The following is a 22,562-nucleotide window of genomic DNA, read 5'->3' on the forward strand; positions in this document are numbered from 1 at the left end:
GAGGTATCATAAAAATTCAAACCACTAGGTGCTACCTCATAGACATGTTGGAAAGGAAAAACAGGCAGGGTCAAGTGATTGGTATTTAGAATATAAAAACATCAAGTAGTACAAGACTTATGCCAATCAGTTGGGTAAAGATGCAAAATTGATAATTATGAAACATGGCAAATATCTCCAATTTCTCCTGATATTTCCAAATTTCTCTCAAGTTTTTCAGGTTGCCAAGTTCTCTGATATTTGCCACGTTTTTCACATCCAATTTTATTCTTGCTGATATTTTCCAATAATCTGCCTTCCCTAATATGTCTAATAAACTTCTAGTTGGACCCATGGAGATATATTCCCCGAAATGATATTTGCAACATCAGTTGAGATCATAGTTTTAAAAATCGCTCAGAAAAACCGGTAACCGGTCAAACCGGCCGGTTAGCTAGCTGGCCGGTCCGAACCGGCCTAAAAACCCGGTCAGACCCTTCATTTGCCCGATTTTTGGCCCTAACCAGTGAAAACCGGCCGGTTTAGGACAAAACCGGCCGGTTTTAGGCACAACCACCATAAAGTTAAAAAAACATGTTTTTGACTGTGTTTGAGGGGTTTTGGGGGGGACTAAGGGTGTTTCAACCCTAACAATGTTGGCAATTAATGGTAATGTTAAATTCTTAAAGTAAAAGTGACATTTCCTTTAATTTTCATTTTCATCCTTTTACTTAAATTTTTAACATTACCATGAAATGACTCAGGATGTTTGAGAGTGGTTTCGACCTCATTGGATTTCATATGGAGAAACTAGAATTTTAGATTTCACTCAAAATTCAGCAGACTTAATGGTTTTCAGGATTTCATGGTTTGGGGGTAAACAATAAATGCAATTAGAGCTCCAAATGATAAGAAAAACTCCTGATCTAGATCCCATTGTGTTGGACGATATTGATCCAACATCAGAATGGGTGGAGGAGATTGAAGAACCTGTGTTTGAGGCTGATTTTGATATCAACATGGCTTTGGCGGGGGATGAAGCAGATTATGTGGTGGCATCAGAACCAGGATCAATAGCGGCATCAAGGAAAGGCAAGGAACCAATGGAAGGCACTAGTCATGCAGGTCGACAAACTCGTGCTTCCATTAGGTCCACTTCTATTGTCATTGGTGGCATTGATACTGAGGTTGCAGATCAGGCTGAGGCATCCTCAGACTCTGAACCAGATGATGTCTATGTAGCTCCTGATGATGATCTTGTGTCTACTACTAGTAGTGGTAATGAACTTGATGATTGATCATGTGTATACTGTAGACTTGTAGTAGGCCAATGGCCTCATAGCTTGCAGCAATGTTTTTGGACTTTATAGGCCATTTAGAGCCTCATTTGTTATGTATTTTTCTATTTTGTTGATGATATGTATTGCACTCGGTGCCATTTTGATGTATTCACCTTTACATGGTATATAAATGAGCAAACTTTGCATATTTTGTCTCTATTGGCTTGGAATCATGGTTTTACATCTTAAAAATAGTTTTGTTTGATTAAAAATTAATTATTTAATGTATTTTTTTAAAACCAGTTCGTTTAGACCAAACCAGTGCCGGTTAGACCGGTTCCGGTCGGTAAACCGGTTCATTAGGTGGACCGGTCCGGTCACCGGTTCCGGTTTTAAAAACATTGGTTGAGATTGGATAAAAAGTTCCAATTTGTGAAATGCCTGGGCATCACGTAGTTAGCACGTTAAATCTGCCTATCCATCCAAAAAATGTTAGTGCTTTCTTACCAGGGTACAAATGTGATTAGGTAGAAAAAAAACACTCAATATTATAACTAAATCACAAGTTAAGATGATCATACATCAAATTTGGTGTCCGGCTAGCCTGTGACATTAAAATTGAATTATTATTATTATTATTATCATGAAAATGCACATGCCAAAACACTAAAATGAAGAATATGACTGTCCATAAAGAATAGTATGTACACACCTCTTTGTTTGGAGGCATGTAGCCTGCAATCTTTGCATTGCTGAAAAAATCTGGATGAGACACATCAATGTCTTGATGACTGCAAACAATGATCCAGACAAAAGGTTAAACCATTGTACCTTACGACAGAAATTCAAGTGGTGATATATAAAAAAGTAGAGCAGAATATGCATATAAAGACTTTACATACGAAATCAGGGAATGGAAAAAATATGAAAAAAATTGAGGTTCACTAGATATGATGAGATATGACAATACTGGACCAAAAACAAGTACAGAAGCAGCTTTGGTTATAACATTCAACAACCAATTGTCTTCACTTTTATGATACGACACTTACAACCACTCTTAAATAAGACAAATGCTAATAATGTCATCAAGGTAGCCAATGACAGCATTAAAGGACAATGTGAATGAAATCCATGGAAAACTGTGCACATGTTGAAGGACAATTCCTTATGAATCCACCTACTGCGGGTTAAAGATCAGATGTGGACAAAGTACTGACGGATCATATCTTAGAGACAAACCCATAGACCAGTTTTACCATGTCATCAATAAGATAAACAACAATAGCAAATAACAACAACCCATTCGGTAAATGGCTAAAAGCTTAAAATGATAGACAATAAAGAAACATGTCTTACCATTGATAATATACCTAGTGGAATGTCTTGTGCAGATTTACAACTCAGAGCACATGAAAGACGCCTAATTTTGTAAGAATAACACATCCAACGAAGTGAATGAAGGATTCCATAAATACATGAAGTCGCGGCATTCAAAAGTGAAGGATTCATACACTACCTATTGTTTAACCAATAAAATTGAAATAAGAGAATGTGTTAGGAAACAAATATCAAATGCTGACATTGTAGCTTGGGAGGTACTACCACAACCCTTGGGTTACTAGGTTGTGTGGAGAAAACCCATGAAAATGAGGTTTTGTGGGCAATGTAACCAAGCGGTGGGCTTTAGACCCAAAGTTGTGGGCTAAAGACCCAAGGGAAATTATTGTTTATTCTAATTATTGAAAGAGGACACCTTGAGTGAAGTCAAGAGCCCCTAAGTCAATAATTAGAAAGGTACAAATCAAGGAGACCTAGATGAGGTCTCAACACACAATTGCAATCATCCATTTGTGAATAGAAAACAAGGAGCGCCAAGGTGGAGCATTTATGTGCAAGGGAACATCTCTAGAAGAGGACTGAATTACTTCTGGGAATGTTTGAAGCAAACCGAGTTGAAGGGAGTGTTGGCCGAGGGTATCAAAGAAGTTGTTCAGTCTAGGAGGATGGGTCGAAGCCCTAACAAAAGTTTGTTCTGTGTTTTTGAGAGGGCGAAAACCCTAGTCTCTCTGTTATAGGTAGGCCGAGGCCTCAGGGTGGCTAAGAAAGGAGCCAAAAATTCTCTAGACTATGTGCAAATAAGAAGGAGGGGCAGCAAAGACCTAAAGTAGCCTTAGATTGGAATAGATCAGCTTGGACGAGAAGCCAAAAGTGTTGAAGGTTGCGGATAGGGGCTCTCTATTCTATGTTGGATAATTGCATAGGAGAGTTTATCAAAAGATTGTCATCTAAGGAGTGTCTGACAGTTGGAAAGAAGGCTAATAAGGCCAATACACTTTGAGTAGCAGACCTTGTTTTGGGCTAAGAATGCAAGGTATTTGAAGGAGCAAAGACCCTTGTGAGCAGCTGGAACTTCAAAGGCATTAAAGCAGCAATTACTTTGTGAGAAAGGAGGCAAAGGACCCACCAAGGACAACAGGACCAAAGGGTTGTAAGTGAAGATCATCTACAACAAGTCAAGGATTTGTTTCTTGTTGCTTGGGCATAATGAGGATCATAAGTAGTTGGCCTTAAGACCTAGTGTATATTGTGTATACTGTGTATATTGTGTACACTAGTGTCTAGTATCAGGGCTGTGTAATGTTAGTTTTTGTAGCATCGGAGGTGTTCTAGCCTCGAAACTTTGTGGAGAGGGTAAAACACAAGAGTTCTCCATAACCGTGAAATCGCTTCTAGAAATTCCACCTAGAAGTGTCTCAATTAGATTATTAGCATGTTTTTTAATTATTTCCTAAGTCTAAACTTAGGAAATCTGGTTAATTAATCATAATTAATTGAGACAAGGTGCGAATCAAACTCACACGGATTGACTGGGAAATAATCTGGGCACTTGATTAAGTTTTAATTTTGGTCGTTGGAGGTCCAACATAATATTATAAGAAGTCATCGATGGGCAGATGGAGGACACACTTGTGAGACATACACAGATTGATTTCCTTGGAGAGTTTGGTTTTCCAGAGGCGGTAGCCAAAAGAGTTTGAGCTTCATAAGGGACGCAGATAGTCAGAGACAAAGAGGGGCAAGGACAGAGAGGCCAGAGGAAAGTTTTCCAAATCCGGCAAGTACATTACACAGAGGCGGAGATAGCCACAGAGAGGTTGTGCAAGGGTTGTGCAGAAGCCTCTAAGAGGCAATTCGATCCTGCTAGGGAGAAGCAAAGTTTCAGTTCCAGAGGGCGGAAAGACGTTCCAGAGGCCAAGAGAGACATTTTCCCAACAAGCAGCACACTAGACGGCTTGACGAACAGTTGATTCAGGAAGAGCACAGAAGGGACTGGGCAAGGGTGACACAAGCTTGCGCAGAGGCTATTTTGACGGCTCACTTGGAGCTACAGTTAGAGCCCGGATTTCTTGTGGGGGTGAGGAAAATTCCTCACTAGACTTTTGCCAGTATTTTCCTTTGTAGGATTGCTACATTTTGGCATCCAAATGTACTCAGAATTTTTCACTATTGCATAATAATAAAAACCCTCAGTTGTTGCACCAGTTTTCCCAAGTTGGGTTTTTCTAGGGAAATTAGTCAAGAAACAAGTGTGTCAAATTTTTATGTGTGTGTGCTAGAATATTTCTCAGTTTCCAACACTATTATTTTCCGGGGAAATTAGTCAAGAAACAACTATGTCAATTTTTTATGTGTGTGTGCTAGCATATTTCTCAGTTTCCAACGCTATTATTTTCCGCAGTTTTATTTGTGAAGGTTGCAATGTGATTTATTCGATATTTGTCGTAGCAAATAAATTGTTAAATTAATTAAAAATTTACATGAAGCCATTCCAGTCACTGCAATAGGATTTCAGTGGTGAAATTCACAAATGGTATCAAAGCGTGATTAATCAGACGAGGAAGCTCAGAAGCAGAGACAGAAGAATTTGTTGTTCAGAGGGAGCAATAGGATGATAATTTTGGGGGTTGCGTAGAGCCTAAGCCAAGTAGATCGAATTGCTTGGGCAAGTTCGACTTTTTCAGTGCAGGTTGACAGAAAAATCCGGCTTGCTAGTTGAGTGATTCCAGTGTGCAGAGGGAGTAGCAGCAACTCAAATTTTCATTGAGCAGATTCCTTGTTTGCGCATAAAAGGGTTTTGCAGGAGTTTGCAAAAGCAGAATCAATGTCGGGTGTGAGAGAAATAACACACAGAGGAAAAATTTCTCTCAAGGGATCTCAAGTTTTAGAGATCTAAAATGGGCGTTTTTCGTTAATTTATCCACCACAACCAAAATGGCATTATGCCTTTGTGGAGTGAGAGGTAGTCCGATGATAAAATCCATAGAAATTATCTCCCATTTGGTCATAGGAATGTCGTGCGGTTGTAAGAGACCTGTTGGGTGTCAATGATTAGCTTTCACTTGCTGACATTCAAGACATTTTGCAACGAATTGAACAATATCGCGTTTCATGCTTGGCCAGAAGAAGAGTTTCTTGGTATCAATATACATTTTCTTAACTCCGGGATGTGCACAATATACTGCTCTGTGGGCTTCCTTAAAGATGGTGTCTCGGAGATCCCCATTATCAGGAATATACATCCTTCCATGAAATCGCAAGATTCCATCATCTTCTAGTTCATATCCCTCAAACTTAGGTTCTTTTGGCTTTTTACTATCAAGACTAGGCCCCACCTTTAAATATCAGCAATCTTTTATAAGATGTTCTAGTACTCGTTACCTTAAGTCTACTTTGATAAGTATGAAGGAAAATATTCGAGGTCTTCTGCTTAAAGCAGCTGCCACTACATTCTTTCTTCCTTTAATGTATGATACTCCAAAGTCATACTCACTTAGGTATTCACTCCATCATCTCTGTCTAGCATTTAAGTCTCTTTGAGTAAACAAACACTGTAGACTTTTATGGTCGCTTTTAAGCATAAAACTTCGCCCTACTAGATAGTGTCTCCATATCTTTAAAGCTAGTACTATAGCAGATAACTCTAAATCGTGAGAGGCGTAGAGTTCTTCATGAGGTTTTAACTTCCTTGAGGCGTATGCTATTACTCCTCTATCCTGCATTAACACTGCACCTAATCCTTGCTTGGATGCATCAGTACATACAATAAAATCTTTGTCCATATCAGGTACTCGTAAGATTGGTGCGCTGGTCAGAAGTCTTTTGAGTTCAGAGAATGCTTTATTACATTCTTCAGTCCATTCATACTTAACACCTTTATGTTGGAGGGTTGTAATTGGCTTTGCAATTTTGGAGAATCCTTCCACAAATCTTCGATAGTAACCGACTAAACCCATAAAGCTTCGCACTTCATGTGCATTTTTCGGTATTGGCCATTCCATGATTGCTTTTACCTTCTCAGGATCTACTGAGATTCCTTCACCAGATATGATATGACCTAAGTAATGAATCTTTTTCTGAAAGAAAGAACACTTGGATAATTTTCCATATAACTGGTGTTTTCTGAGGCAGGATAATACTATCCGTAAATGGTCTTCATGCTCTTTCTCATTCTTGGAGTAGATGAGAATATCATCTAAGACAACTTGTACAAATTGATCAATATATTTGTGGAAAACGTTGTTCATAAGGTTCATGTATACTGCTGGTGCATTAGTCAACCCAAATGGTACCACAATAAATTCATAATGCCCAAAGCATGTTCGGAATGCAGTTTTAGAAATATCGTTTTCCAAAATCCTTAGTTGATGATAGCCTGATCGTAGATCAATTTTTGAAAAGAGAGCATCAGCAACCCCTTTCATTTGGTCGAAGAGGTCATCAATTCGACGCACTGGATACCAATTCTTTACTATAGCTCGATTCAAGTCTCGGTAAGCTATGCATAACCATAAGGTACCATCTTTCTTCTCGACAAAAATTACAAGAGCACCTCAAGGTGAAATGTTGGGTCATATGTGTCCTATATCCAATAGTTCCTTCAATTAAATTTGCAATTCTTGAAGTTCTGGTGCTGTCATTCTATAAGGTGTTTCAAAGATTGGTTGAGTACCAGGTTTCAATTCTATTGTGAGATCTAGCTCTCTTTCAGGGGGTAATCCTGGTAGTTCCTTTGGAAATACATCCGAAAATTTGGCTAACACTAGATATTGTTCTAAGGATGATCCTTTATCCTTACTTACTTCTTGAACTGCGTATGCCTAACAACCTTTCCTTAAGCAACGCTTCATTTGCATAGTTGATATGTAGCGTAAAGATGCTTTTCTCTTGATACCTTGAATCTGGATCATCTCTCCTTCATCATTTATACCGAGAATTGTTTTCCCATAACAGTCTACCCAAGCTTGATGAGCTTCTAACCAATCCATATCTATGATGAGGTCATAAGTTCCTAGGTCTACGACATAAACTTTTAATTTAGTCGAACAAACTCCTAGATCAATTTTGCATTCCTCCACACTTAAGTCTACAGATTGGAGTTCTCCTGAGGCCATTTCTACCTGTCTGAAATCATTTTGTTTACAAGCTGCCAACCCACATTTATTAAAGCATATGGCGAAATGAAACTATCTGTGGCACCAGTATCAAATAAAATTTTGAATTTTATACCATTAATGATACCTGAGGATTCCACTACAATGGATTGATGTGCTGCTTAATTGTTGTCGACTACTGCATGGATTCTATGATTGCCTTGGGTATTTGGTGTTGGTTCTTTTCCTGTTCTATGCAATATACTTGATAAAGCTTCTCGACAATCACGTTGAAAATGCGGTCCTCCACATCCCCAACAATTAACCTGGGTCAGTCCTCTTGAATCATAATGTGAGTTACTAGATAAAGAGCTTCGCCCTCTCATGCTACTTCCTCTCGTATTTCTTCCTCTATTAGCAGTTCCATGAGATTTCCATGGACTTGTGTTTGATGATTCAACGCCTATAGTATTAACCGCCATGGGAGATCTTGCTCCTACTCCTCTTGGGGTAAATCTATTACCATAAGGCGGTGGTCTTGAGCTACTTCCCCTGAAGAAGTTTCGGGGAGTCTTTCCTGGAAACCCTGATTGTAGAGGTTTTGTTGACCCCACATCCTTTTTGATTCCTAGATGCTCTTCTGCATAACGGCCACATTCTACCACCTCAGCTACTAATGATGGCTTCCACATCCTAACCAAGGCCCTGATGCGAGGGTAGTTCCTTTGGAAATACATTCGGAAATTCGGCTAACACCGGATATTGTTCTAAGGATGGTCCTTTTTCCTTACTTACTTCTTGAACTGCATATGCCTGACAACCTTTCCTTATGCAATGCTTCATTTGCATAGTTGATATGTAGCATAAAGATACGTTTCTCTTGATACCTTGAATCTGGATCATCTCTCCTTCATCATTTATACCGAGAATTCTTTTCCCATAACAGTCTACCCAAGCTTGATGAGCTTCTAACCAATCCATACCTATGACAAGGTCATAAGTTCCTAGGGCTATGACATAAACTTTTAATTTAGTCGAACAGACCCCTAGATCAATTTTGCATTCCTCCACACTTAAGTCTACAGATTGGAGTTCTCCTGAGGCCATTTCTACCTGTCTGAAATCATTTTGTTTGTGAGCTGCCAACCCACATTTATTTAATGCATATGACGAAATGAAACTATCTGTGGCACCAGTATCAAATAAGATTTTGAATTTTATACCATTAATAATACCTGAGGATTCCACTACAGTGGATTGATGTGCTGCTTGATTGTTGTCGACTACTGCATGGATTCTATGATTGCCTTGGGTATTTGGTGTCGATTCTTTTCCTGTTCTATGCAATATACTTGATTAAGCATTTGGGCAATCACGTTGAAAATGCGGTCCTCCACATCCCCAACAATTAACCTAGGTTGGTCCTCTTGAATCATAATGTGAGTTTCTAGATAAAGAGCTTCGCCCTCTCATGCTGCTTCCTCTCGTATTTCTTCCTCTAATAGTAGTTCCACGAGATTTCCATGGACATGTGTTTGATGATTCAGTGGCCATAGTATTAACTACCATGGGAGATCTTGTTCCTACTCCTCTTGGGGTAAATCTATTACCATAAGGCAGTGGTCTTGAGCTACTTCCCTTGAAGAAGTTTCAGGGAGTATTTCCTAGAAACCCTGATTGTAGAGGTTCTGTTGACCCCACATCCTTTTTGATTCCTAAATGCTCTTCTGCATAATGGCCACATTCTACCGCCTCGGCGACTGATGATGGCTTCCACATCCTAACCAAGGCCCTAATGCGAGGGTTTAACCCAAATATGAAATGTTCATTTTGACGTTCATCAGAATCTAAGTAGTGAATGTATTTCACAAGCTCCATAAACCTTATTTCATATTCTGCCACTATTTTATTACCTTGGATTAATGTATGAGAGGCCCCGGCTTGTTGTTCCTGAAAATATGGAGGTAAATACTTAGCGCAGAATCTTTCCTTGAACAATTCCCAAGGGACATTATCCGTTGTGAGATGTTGTTGTTTTTCCAGATTTCCCCACCAAATCAAGGCACTTTCTTTTAATTGAAATACGGCAATTTTTGTTTTTGAAGAAGAAGAGTACTCTCTTAGTGTAAAACATCTATTCATTCCTTCTAACCATGCCTCAGCTCGTCCGCCAGAAAATTCTGGGAGTTTAATTTTCTGCAACTCCCTAGAAATATCTTCCTTCGATTGTCTATACTCAGAATTTTTCGGTTCCGATGGATTTATTTCTTTGGGTTGAGGTTGCTCTTCTTTGGTTTTAGCCATTGTCGACCCTTTTAATGTTTCCATTATGGCTTCCAATGAGTACATTATTATGGTCAACTCCGGTGCTGGAGCGATTGGCGTTGATGATGGTCTTGATGATGGCAGTGATGGCGGTGGTGATGGAGATGGTGATGACAACGGTGGTGATGTTAGTGATGGCGATGCTACTCGATCACGTCGTCGTCGTTGATATGTCCTTACCGTTGTAGCTTTTCCTGTACAGATAATTATAATTATGAGAATCTGAGGCATACTTTTAGATTTAACATGTATAATTTTGCAAATTCAAGCTCACAAATAGGTATAGTTTTGCAAATTCAAGCTTACTGGTACCAAGGTCAAGGAGGGTGGTCTCACGACCTCCTTGTCCTAATGCAGGGTTTTCTATCTTTATGCACAATAATACTTATTCTAATGCATGGGTCTTTAAATAGACACTTCAATCTATATAATAAACTAAATTTCTTTCAACTAGCATTTATTAATCAATTCAAAATTATGCTATGTTATAATGATTATAATAATCTAATTTGAATATAATGCTCCTACATTTACATAACATAATTATTGAGAATTTTTTTTAATAATAATAATAATAATTTAATATAACTTCAATGGATATTAACATCATAACCTAGCATGATTATTATTTTAGAATACATTTAATTGATGAATTTAATAATTCCATTTTAAACTTTATTAAATCAATAATTAAAATATGTAAAAAAAATATTTAATAAATTTAAATGAAACTTATAAATCAAAATAAGTTCCAACAAACGACAAATAAATAAAATACTCAAAATAATAAAATAAACATAAAAGCTTATTATAAAGAAATTTATTTATACGAACATATATACATTTTTTTTTAAATATTTTAGTTCATGACATATTAACAAATTGTATCTGCTGGAATTTGCTCATAATAAATTCTGTCAATCAAAAGATTCGTTAAATAATATATGACATGGGTCTACCAACTTCATAAATAAATATAAAAACTTTGGGTTAGATGTATTTGAACATAGTAAGCCATTGGCTGAAGTCATGAAGTCCAAAACCCACCCACGCATATTACCTAACATATCCCTCTACGTACCCGGATGTGGGTGACATACAGTGAATTTATGGGAAACATGAAGAACAGCGGCGAGAGGACGGGCCACTTGGCCGATGGCGCCCCTCCCCATACCACCATGAACAGATATCTTGACAGACCGCAGGCTGCATTTAATGCAGGCTCGAAACGAGAAAGGGCTATTAACTGCTCAGAAATGGATTCCCCTCGGCTCATTGTCTCTCCCTCTCCCCTGCTCCACTGTAATTGCCCGCTCCAAGCTTCTGAGCCTAGCTCCCGCACAGTTACTGGGCATCGCTGCTGGTTAACTTGCTGCGTCGATTTTGGAAATGGGCATCACCATTCCCATTCCAGTTTTTTCCATCTAACCATAGCTCAACCTAACTCTGCTCCCCTTCTCAATCCCACTGTCATCGTTCCCTCTGAACTCTCAGCCAGAAATTCTGACATGGTGCGACATCGAATGAGAAGTCGCAGAGGAGGAACTCGGGGAGGTAGTTCCCGCCCTCAGACTGAGCCGAATCCTGAGCCTGCTGCCTCCTCTCCTTCCCCTGAACTATATCCCCCCCAGAGCCATGGTTTGGGAAGATATCCCAGTACTCGTAGCGGAAGGGGTCGTATTCTGTCTCCTGGTGCAAGTCATGGAGATTTTGCGGTTCACTCGGCTAGTTTTCCTCTGCCCCCTCACCTCGCTCCCCATTCAACCCAATTTAGATTTCGCAACACCCTGAACAGGCCAGTAATTACTGCTACTATCACCATTCTTTTCACCGAAGACAATGAGCAGCCTGCTACCCAAGAGGAGAATTCTGAAGTGCAACAAGAGGAGATTCCCAATTGCAGAAATGGCAGAGACAAAGGCAAGAATTTGCTAGACGAAGGCAATTTTGCTCTGCATGGCAAGAGCACTGGTGGCGGTAAGCAAGCTGAGGGTGGCAGCTCTGGTGCCACGCGTTCCCCGGGTAGAACCGGAAATGAATGGTTTGCTCCAGTGGTGGCGGCTGGCAGCCATGGCGACGTCCATCCAGCTGATGAGCCACATGGTGGAGGAAGTGGGCCACACGGCAGAGCGTCGATGTGGGTGGAGAATGAATGGGCATGTCCAGTTGTTGAGGAACCCATCCCGGACGAATTCGAATGATCTGTCGTGGTTGCCAGGTGTCTTCTGTCTGGTTTTTTTGTTATGTTAGTTCTATTGGAAACTGTCTGGATCTTTTTGTCAGGATAAAACTTCACTGGTTTTTGTTGTTTCCGGGCTTAAGGACTGATATCCCATCTGGTTTTTGTCTCTGCGGACTGGTTTCCCCAATAGTGGGCAGTCTAGATATACTCTTAAACACTATGTTATTCTTTGTTGAGGCTTGGTCCTCTCTATACATTTTTGTTTTATATTAATAGATTAAACTAATTTAGAAAAAAAAACATATCCCTCTACGTGGATAATAATCTACACCGTTGTCACTACAATAATATAAAAATAAGTGGGAGGCTTTGCGTCGCATTGAATATATGTATGGATTTAAAATTTAACTAGACACGACTAATACCTTGCTGTCACGACTAATACCATGCTGTCGGTTTATACCCAAATCATATTAATCCTAATCCTTTCATTTTATTTATATGTTCTCATTTGGAATTTTTTTAATCTTTCTTTGTGATTACGATGATCGCGATGGCGATGGCGAATTCCAATATCAAGTTCTAATTTTGAACAGGGTTTTAAATGGAATAGATCTACGATGATGGGTCACATAGCCCATGCTCTTGCTATTTATCAAAGCAGATATAGCCATGGCCCATCATTTATGGTTTAGTGGATACTGACGACGCTGATGTTTTAGCAAAACAAGATTAGAAATCTACATTTTAAGAGGCTCGCGTTGTGACGACAGGGAGTGATGGATAGCTATTCAATAGCTCAAGATGTTGGCGATAATATGGGTCTTCATTCTTGTTTCACACACTATTGGAGTTTTAAAAAGAAAACATATTTCTAGAAAATAAAATTTTCTGTATATTTCTCCCAAGTGCCTAAATATTTCAGTTTTTTTTAACAAAATATTCTGTTGAAATGCTCACGAAAATGAAACTGCTATCCCTGTTTCTAATGTGTCTACAAACTTTCTGGAAAATTGTAGCTTCTTTTTATAAATTGTTTGAAGATAACCCTTATATCTGAAATTTGAAGAGCATTATCTTTTGTTCTCGAAATTTTCTTCTAAGGATAATACCTTTGTAGGAACAAGAATTCACAATGGTTGTCAGGTTTGATTTGGCTCTTTTACACAGGCCTTGTGGTCTTTGGATTTTCTTATATTTGTCTGGGTATGCAGCATCAAACATTGAATTCATTAATAATGGCAAGGTGTTCCCCAATAGAAAATTGGTCCTACAGAAAATTAAGATTCAAAAAGTCTTCTAAGTCGTCATATATTTCGTTTCATACTAGAAGATTAAAGAGAGCTCAGCCCTAACGAAATTTCTAGCTTATTATGAAAACTCATCCAGGCAAATTATTTCGGTGAGTAATTGCAACGTCAATTGACAAAACCATGGTTTCTGCACAATTCATTAACCCGAAATTTGACATTCGTAATTTCGTCCTCTCTTACTCAAAATCGTTGAACGACTTCATGGGAAAGTTTACCTATACTGAATTTGAGCTATAAACTCGTGGTTATGGACACGCACACAGCTTTGAGCATATATATAAAATAAAAACAACTCGTGGTTGCAATTAAGGGTGCAATGTACAAGTTAGTCTAACGCAGGCCCTGGAGTGGAAATGCGTATACAAGAATTAAGAATTTATGCAGAGTGGGCATGAAATGATATCATGTTGGTTATGTCAATTCTACAACCCAAAATATATATATATATATATATATATATATAAAATTCACTGAGATTTTTAACAGAGGTTACAATTGAGTTTCATACTAATTCTATATTATAAGGAGAGCCTAGAAGGTCCGGAAGAGTTCGAAACCGACCTCTGATACCAAATGTAAAGACCTTAAATTCAAATGTAAAGAACTTAAATTCAAATATCAGAATATGTAATTTTAAGAAGAATTTAAATATTGAATACCAACCTATCTGCTCCACTGCAAAGCTCCACTGTAATTGTTCTACTGTAATTTTTGTCCTCTATTGTAATTTTTGTCATGGTTGCAAATGTCTGCGCTGGCTACATTACTAAAATGTCCAAAACCACCCTGTCGAACTGGGTACAACCTGGGTACATAGTCTCATAATGCTTTCCAATCGAAGCAATCTGATCCCTCGTGCACAAAAACTCCAGTACAATCAAGACTCAAGAGTGTCTGTATCTGTGTTAAAATTGTTCTCAGTCTTTTCTCCTCCCCTTTTTTCTTCGAGATTTCCTTCCACCTTTTATTTCCTCATCCACCGCCTTCCTCGTATCTCCGTGTCAATATTTTGTTATGTGTAACTTTTATGAAATCATTTGATTTCGTTGATTTTATTTGGATACGCCGATATAATTTAATAAAGTTTATTTATTATTTTAATGAATTAATTTGATTTATTTAATTTATAATTTTAATTAATTTATATTATTATTTTGTTAATTTTAAATTTTAAATTTTAATTTGTAAATTAAAATTAACATTTTCTGTTGGTTTTAAGGATTTATCATATATATGATACTCTAGTGAGGTATTAATTCATTACCTTAATTTATATCTCCTCCTATAGTAACTAGCTTGTATATAGTGCAATACATGCGGGTCCATGCATACGTAGCTATCGTATGGAGGACTCGTATGTATGCTAATACTCTTATTTTATTTATAGGTGGGTCATTACAATCTCTGTATGGTTGTGTTCTTCATTGTTTTGGCATTTATTTGATGATAAGAACATAAGTATAATTAAGAAGAAGAACATAATATCACAAATAATTGTCAAGTAAGAAGTTAAAATAAAAGATGCCCTAATGTTGTCTTAGTCGATTCTCCAACATGGTATCTGAGCGAAGGCCAAAGGAAGAAGTTTTGAAGATCACACTATTGATGGAACTCCTAAAGGTTCAATAGAATTTTGAGCTTAACATCTCTATGGTTTCTCTCTATAAAGGATTTGCATAAATATAGCTTGCTTGCATTCCTGAATTGGTATTTGTCCCTATTTACATGCTACACAGTTTCAAGGCTTGAATCTTACATCTAAGGTTCTCGCTCACTTTTTAATGGCTCGGATATATTATGATCACACTTTGTATGATGTGCACTCCTTTGTCGCACTTTGACATGATGCATCAACTTGCTAACCTCACATATCTTTTATGTTTTATCGAAGGATGGCCTTAGATGTTTTAAAATGGCATCGTTCACAGCTCATAGTGGCTCATACAATTAAAGCTTTCTCAATAAATCAGTTGTAGTGATGAGATCAGATGGCATGGCTACATTTGAGGCTTGATGGCTCACATCAAAATTATAATCGTGATCGGTGGCCCGCAAAGACTCGGATCCATAACTCGTCGATGGCTCGTATCTTATAAAAATTCGGTGATTTGTTTTTAAGAAACGACGTGACAAATTCGATTTGTATGCACAATGGCTCAGTGGCTTCATTTACAGTAACTTGAATTTTTGTGATTCGCATCTATTGAAAATCATTATGGATCAAAATTTTGATGGCTCGCGGGATCACATTCATTTGCAATATCATTACTACCTTCCATTTTCTGGGATCCAATATCGTTAACTCCACAGTAATTCTAGAACTATAGTTGATCGTAAGACTTTAATATTCATATAATGGCATATATATAGGTGATCTTCCTGAAGATTTGAGGCTTGAGTATGGGATGAATACAATGTCATTCACGATAAAGCGACAGAGGAGTATTCTCATACCTACAGCGGAAGGAAGGTTCTCGGGATCATGACGGTACCCTCCTTTATTGTCGTGTCTTTGACAAACGATTGGGTCGTCGTTCTTCCCGACTCTTATGGTCGGAAAACGTATGGGTTGCACGCAAGGTGTATCCAAGGTTCCTGTAGATCTGGTTTTGAACGAACGGGAACCGGCAATTGAATTATTGGTGTGGATGGCAGTCCCTGATTGTTAGTCATATTTGAGAGTGGCCTTATGACTTGTTTAACAACTTAAATAAGGTCGCAAAGCAAAGTATTGGCACATGAAGGATTGGATCTTTGAAGGTATGTCACAAAGATATGTATAATTGTTGTATACATAGGTCTACATATATAATAGGGTTTTGTTGCATAATAAGAATCTAGGGTTTACGGATTTTATTTCTTTTTAAAAGGATTTTGGAACCCTAGAAGAAATATGGATCGGGAAACCCTAGAAAAAGAAACCATATATAATTGTCCCCTTGTTTAAAAACCCTAGCTCTTGATATTTAGGGTTTGAAAGAAAGATCTAAGGTATATGGTAAACCCTAGCAAGGGTTGAATTGAATGAACCATAGGATATGACATCAAAACCCTAAGGTTGAAGTTTCCAAGGGAAAGATCAAGGAATTTAGGGTTTCTATTTAAGAACCCTAGGAGTATACCCTCTGAAAACCATGGAAACCCTAGATTATCATAAATGACATCATGCTCTTGTGCATTTTGCTTGGTTGTACTTGTTGATGAAAATTGCAGGTACATAAAGGAAGCAAGATAAATAAAAGAACAAATCAAAGCAACACTCGTGCTTGCTAAGTACTTGAAAATGATAAGCATGATGGAAGGAGGGAACTGTAAGGACCATGAAGGAATCAATGCTAACAAGTTCATTGCTAATTAAAGAAGTAAGCATGCATCATTGTATTTTCTAGAAGAATCTTGATTTAGTATGGCATCATAGATAGAAGCATGTGATAGTAGCATATTTAGAGTCTACTTGATTGAATTGCTTTGTAAGAATCATCTAGTTTTTCAAGAATGAGAAGTTTGGGACCATTTTGCATAATGTTCATCCATACATTATCTAACATTATGTTAGAGGTAGTCATTTTGCTAAGGTGGATCCTCAAGATCCTATAAGAACCATCATTTTGGGAGGTTCTTGGAAAAAGCATTATGACAAGGATTAGTATATATTCCATATTGTATGGAAACAATACTCTTAAAAGGATGAAGGAATGCAATTGGTCAAGTTGCAGGCTCATTATGGAATACATATAGCTAGATGATTGTGTGAAAGATTAAGAATGCATGTTTAAAGTAACTTTTGGGTAGGATTCATATAATCCTGTAAGAAAAGTTGGTCATAAATTATGCATAGTGAATCTTTCATTTGGTTATATGATGCCTAAGAAGATGAATTTGACTTACTCTAGAATGGATAGAATATTAAGACTTTCTCACTAGAATATATATAATAATAATCAACATCTAGTATAATCTCCGGAAGAAAAATGGTAACTTGGTAATCAAGTTCAATCCTTGGGCACTCTGATGCATGAAGGAAGATTCTAGTAGAGATAGATCATAAGGATGTTGATGCTTTCTTGAGAAGGTTGTCTTGATGAGGTAACTCTAATATTAATAATTGTTGTCGGTTATCTAGTTAACATATTGTTTTTGCTACCTGAAAAGATATTGCAGGAATACATGATGACAGTTGAGGCAAGTTCAATTGTATGGATGGAATACATGAAGAATGTTGAGGCAAGCTCAATATCTGATATATGAAGTCAAGATGTACTCATCTTGGGATTGAAAGGTAGCAGTGCGAGAAGATAACCTGAAGGTCAAGTTCGTACAACAATAAATGAGATCACTTTCATGAAGAAGCTATGATCAGCTTGAAGTTTGGAAAAACTCAATATAATGCCTTCATGAATAATGACAAGATGAAAGTGATGTGCAAAATTGATGACCTGAACCTTGTCACAAGATTAAAGGAAGAAGATGGCTCCATGATACCAAGGAAGGAAGCAGGCTCGATACAATGAGATGCAAAGGAAAGAGGGAGCCATACAGCTATGAAGAACTAGTAGCTGATAATCTTTGAAGACAAGCTAGAGAGCTTGTGATTATGACTTCTGATTAGAAAGGAAGACAAGAATCCCCTCTAGAATTGAGAGGGGGTAAAGGATTCTCCTTGAATAGGAGCAAGGATCTATTCCCCAATCAAAAGGAATAGGATATCCTCTCTGGTTGAGAGGATGTGATGTTGGACATCACATGTGCATTCTCTTCTTCATGTGTCATACACTTGACCAGGACTAACAGCCGTAAGTTTAAGTGAAGGCCTTGAAGAGGGAATGGTGGAGGATTGGGTAAGCATCTATGGTTTCCTTGAGGATATAGCATCAAAGAAAAGAAAGGGATTGACACTCTTTGAGGATAGGACAGGTGTCCAAGATAAGAGTTGTCGAAAAGGACCAATATTCTTTGAGGATTCAGGATTGGAAATCCAAAATAAGAATAGTCTTAAAAGGACATACCTTATGAACATTCGGATGGCGTATATGCCTTGTAGAGGTAGTGTGGTATCACACATAAAGGCTCCCAGCATAATGCTTTCGAATGAAAGTGAGCTTGTCAAGTTAGGCCTCAAAGACAGTGTTGGTTATAATGTTGATGCTTATAGAAGACTTATCAATCCGACTCTTCTTATGAGAACTCTTCAAAGGGAGTAGTGTCCTTGTACCGGTTGGACAATTATGAATTCCTCCCTAGTTAAGAGGGAGTGTTGAAAAATGTAACTAGTTTCGGTCTTCATAATTGTCATTTGACTCATGTCATAATGTAATTCTTATGTATCTATCAAATGAAGAAAGAAAAATATGTAAAAATCAAAAGAATATTATTTTTGTAAAGCATGGGTTTCATGCTCAAGTTATTTTTCACTAGGTCAAGCATTCATTTAATGCTCCTAGGGTTTACATGAGTCAAAGTGTCATTGTCATATTGTAAAAGACCCATTCAGGCATTTGTATCAAGAAAATAAAATTTATTTTTAATATAGAAGTGTCTAGAAGGCTACCAAGACCAAGTCGGCCTAGAGAGGGCTAATGGAGCCTCTTGGAAAGCTATATAAAGATGGAACATCGACCTATTGTAACATACGTCTATCTCACATCTTGGGCACTTGATCTGCAATTGGAAAAGGATGTGAAGGTCTTGGAAGGCAGAGAAACTTTAGCAAAGAAGGGAGAAGCCCTAGAAAGTTTTGATCTCTGAAATTATGCCTGAAACAGCTCACACGTGCGAGAGGCCAAGGGTTTCTGGGCATGCAACAGGTCTGAAACAACACAAAGGTGTTGCAGACTTGGTTGCTTCGTTGGAGATCTTGTCTTGCCTTGCAGAAGAATTTTTTAATGGTTGATTTGGTTGTTGGTGATAATCTTGGGTCTTGGTTTTGGTCTTGGATGTCTCCTTTGAATTGATTCTATAAGAAAAGAAGTTCTTTCTGGGTTTTCCCCTTGGACAGGTTTTGCGCTGGCTTGGAGCCTATATCTTGTGTTCATCTTTATATGGTTGTGATCTTCATTGTTTTGGCATTTATTTGATGATAAGAACATAAGTATAATTAAGAAGAAGAACATAATATCACAAATAATTGTCAAGTAAGGAGAAGTTAAAATAAAAGATGCCCTAATGTTGCCCTAGTTGATTCTCCAACACAACGAATTCCATGACTTCATTTTCCCTTAGGACTAAATCAATCCTCTTTTTCCAAGCCTTGAAGTTGGATGCACCTTCAAGCTTGTTGCTTTCCATGCAAAAAGATGTCATTAGATTAGAAGTGTTAGACATAGAGACTTGGAGGAATGCTAACTTGAGGGAGAGTTGCTACAAGAGTATCCTTTCAAAGATGTCTTCAAGTGAGGGAGAGTTGCTACTTCAATGGTGTCTTCAAGAGTGTGATCTTCCTTCCTTCACCTTAGCTCTAAAACCATGTTGAGAAACCAAGTAGAATGTAGATTATGATTGATTTCTCTTTCTTGATAATTACTTATGAATATTATCACTCTTCTTATTACTTGTTAAGTCTTCTTCATCAAGAAATTATACAATTATTCAGTCTTCCAGAAAAGTATAGAGATCACAAAGAAGCAAGAGACAAAAATTAGGCTCCAAGCCAAGGAAAAACCCCACAAGGGGGAAACCCAACAATCCTTCTCTTATAGAATCAGATCAAAATGAGATTTCCAAGACCAAGACCAAGACCCAAAACTGCCACCAAAATGTCAAGTCCAACCCTCCTCCAAGTCACCTCCAAATCTAGTCAACTCTAGTCAAAGTCAACAATGGTCAAACTGTCCAAATCTAGTCAACGTTTAGAAATTTCAAACCTGCAATAGGAGGCTGAAATTTGACCCTGTGGTAACTTCAGAAAATTCGACCCTTTTCACAAAAATCACTATCACGCGTGCGAGCTACTCCAAGGTCAAAATTTCGTTCAAACTTGGAATTTTCTTCTTGATTTTGACTTCGTTCTTCTCTCTCCTTGACTTTCTTAACTCTTCTTAGTTGATTTCAGTCTTCAGATGTATCTTGTTGGTCAAATGGATGATCTTCAATTGGGTCGAACTTGCCTCTAATATATAGTTGTCCAGGAGGTTGAATAGGTGGCTCTTGGAGGCCCAGGTCAACTTGTTCCAAGGAGGGCCAACTTTGACTATTTTGGTGGACTTTGACTCAATATAAAATTCAAAATACTTTTTCTTACAAATGTCCAAATGGGACATGACTCAAGTACATTTTTATTTGACTCAAAATAATTTATTTTTTACTCTTTTGACTTTATAAGCATGAAGAACATGCTTTGACTAAAAATAAATATAATAAATACATCAATGATAGATTATATTACATTATGAAGACCAACACTAGTTACATTCTCCAACACATGCCTTAAGAAATAGATATAAGAATGAAAGACATGCCTCTTCTGGGAGGAAACCTCATTTTCCAACAGAACTAATGTACCAAATGAAATGAGATGATAATAAAACTAGGTCAGCTTACCATATAAATATATATATGAGATAAAGAGTACAATTACAATTAAAAGGTCTAGTAAACAACACTAATATTACAATAGAAATATAACACAATATCTAGGTCTTTACATGGGGCTTTGTCTAAGACTTTGTTGCCACAAAATCTAGCAGGCATTATAGAGGGTACCCTACAAGGCAAGCACTAAACCAAGTGATAACAATAAGATAGTGACCCACTATCACCACAACCACTACACCATGCTCTTTATGGATTTCCAATAATGGCAAGAGTTTTGGTAAGTATATGTGCCACCTAATAGGTATTCTAAACTTAAAGGTGCAAGGTGACAAAGAGGCTTCCAAGGGAAAGGTACAATTTTATGTTCAAGGCTACCTTTATGAAGAGGAAGCAATTCGGTTTCCTTGTAGTGGCCTAGAATGGGCAAATATGACCTAGGGTTTGATTAGTTGGTTGAGAATTGGGATGACCCAAGGTCAAGATGCCAAGAAAGGGTTTCCAACAATGATTTTCAACAAGACAAAACCACATAAAACCCTTAAGAAGCCCGCAAGTTAAAGCTAAATCCAAACTAGGGTTTCACCCTAGGGCAAATAACCCAAGAAAAGGGATTTATGGACTAGATTGAAGTGAATTCCCACCAAAAGGAGAGATTTTGTAGCAAATACTATCCTCTTGATGTTTAGGCTCTCTAATCTCAAGAATGCTTCCTCCCCATAAATTCGCACCAAGCCCTAGCTTGGACTAAAAGGGGTTGATTTGTTCAAGAGAAGAAAGAGGAAAATTTATGGATGACAAGTGATTTGATCACCAACATAGGAGGGCCAGTGCCTAGCTCCTTCGGAGGATGGAGTCTATGAGTTGATTAGATAGTTAAAAGTTCTTGAGGAAGGATAATTGATGCCTTGGCATCAAAAACCCTTGCGATTACCTATGCAATGCATCAAGAAGTTTCATGGGAGAGCTAATCAAAGTTCACCACTAGGATTATCATTCACATGTTATTCATGAGTAATGCATGCAATAATGATATCCAGATTCTACCAAATAGATTTTCAATAAATTAGGGCACAATAGAAAACCCTAGATTCAATGCATTCCATACATTAAACATGCAAAATAACATGCATGAAATTCCATCCACTGATCCAAGACAATAGCTCCATAGACAAGTGAGTACCTCCAAATATCAAAATGCATCCATAGATTCAATTTCCTCCACAAGACAAAGAAGCCAAAATTCTCCTAAGAGAGGCCGAAATTTCAAGTCCAAGTGATGATGATAATTCAAATGTCCTCTACTCTATTTATATGAGGAGGAATAGATATAATTATGCCAAAAATCCGCCAATCAAGAAATAAATTCCAATGATGAGGTGGTTTACAAGCCAACCCATTAGCCAAGACCTAAAACATAAAGAAATCCCACACATGTGATGTAATGACCATCTCGAATTACGAATAGAACATGATTATTAGCATGCATATGAGGCATGCATATGATAGTTACATATGCATG

At 37.7% G+C, this 22,562-nt stretch overlaps 1 protein-coding gene across 2 annotated transcripts in view; it reads right to left on the bottom strand.

The window, feature by feature from the left end:
* The window catches only part of LOC149205638 (DNA-(apurinic or apyrimidinic site) endonuclease-like), a 447,710-nt gene that overhangs the window by 125,655 nt on the left and 299,493 nt on the right, over positions 1-22,562 (bottom strand). For both annotated transcript variants that reach the window (XM_089395132.1, XM_089395131.1), the window contains exon 5: positions 1,972-2,050. In XM_089395132.1, the coding sequence (XP_089251258.1) occupies positions 1,972-2,050 (79 nt within the window). The remainder of the gene's footprint in view (positions 1-1,971; positions 2,051-22,562) is intronic.

This window comes from Pinus tabuliformis, chromosome 1_2 (genome assembly GCF_031772625.1).
Source record: "Pinus tabuliformis cultivar Carrire ecotype Pingquan chromosome 1_2, CPIR1, whole genome shotgun sequence".
Lineage (NCBI taxonomy): Eukaryota > Viridiplantae > Streptophyta > Pinopsida > Pinales > Pinaceae > Pinus > Pinus tabuliformis.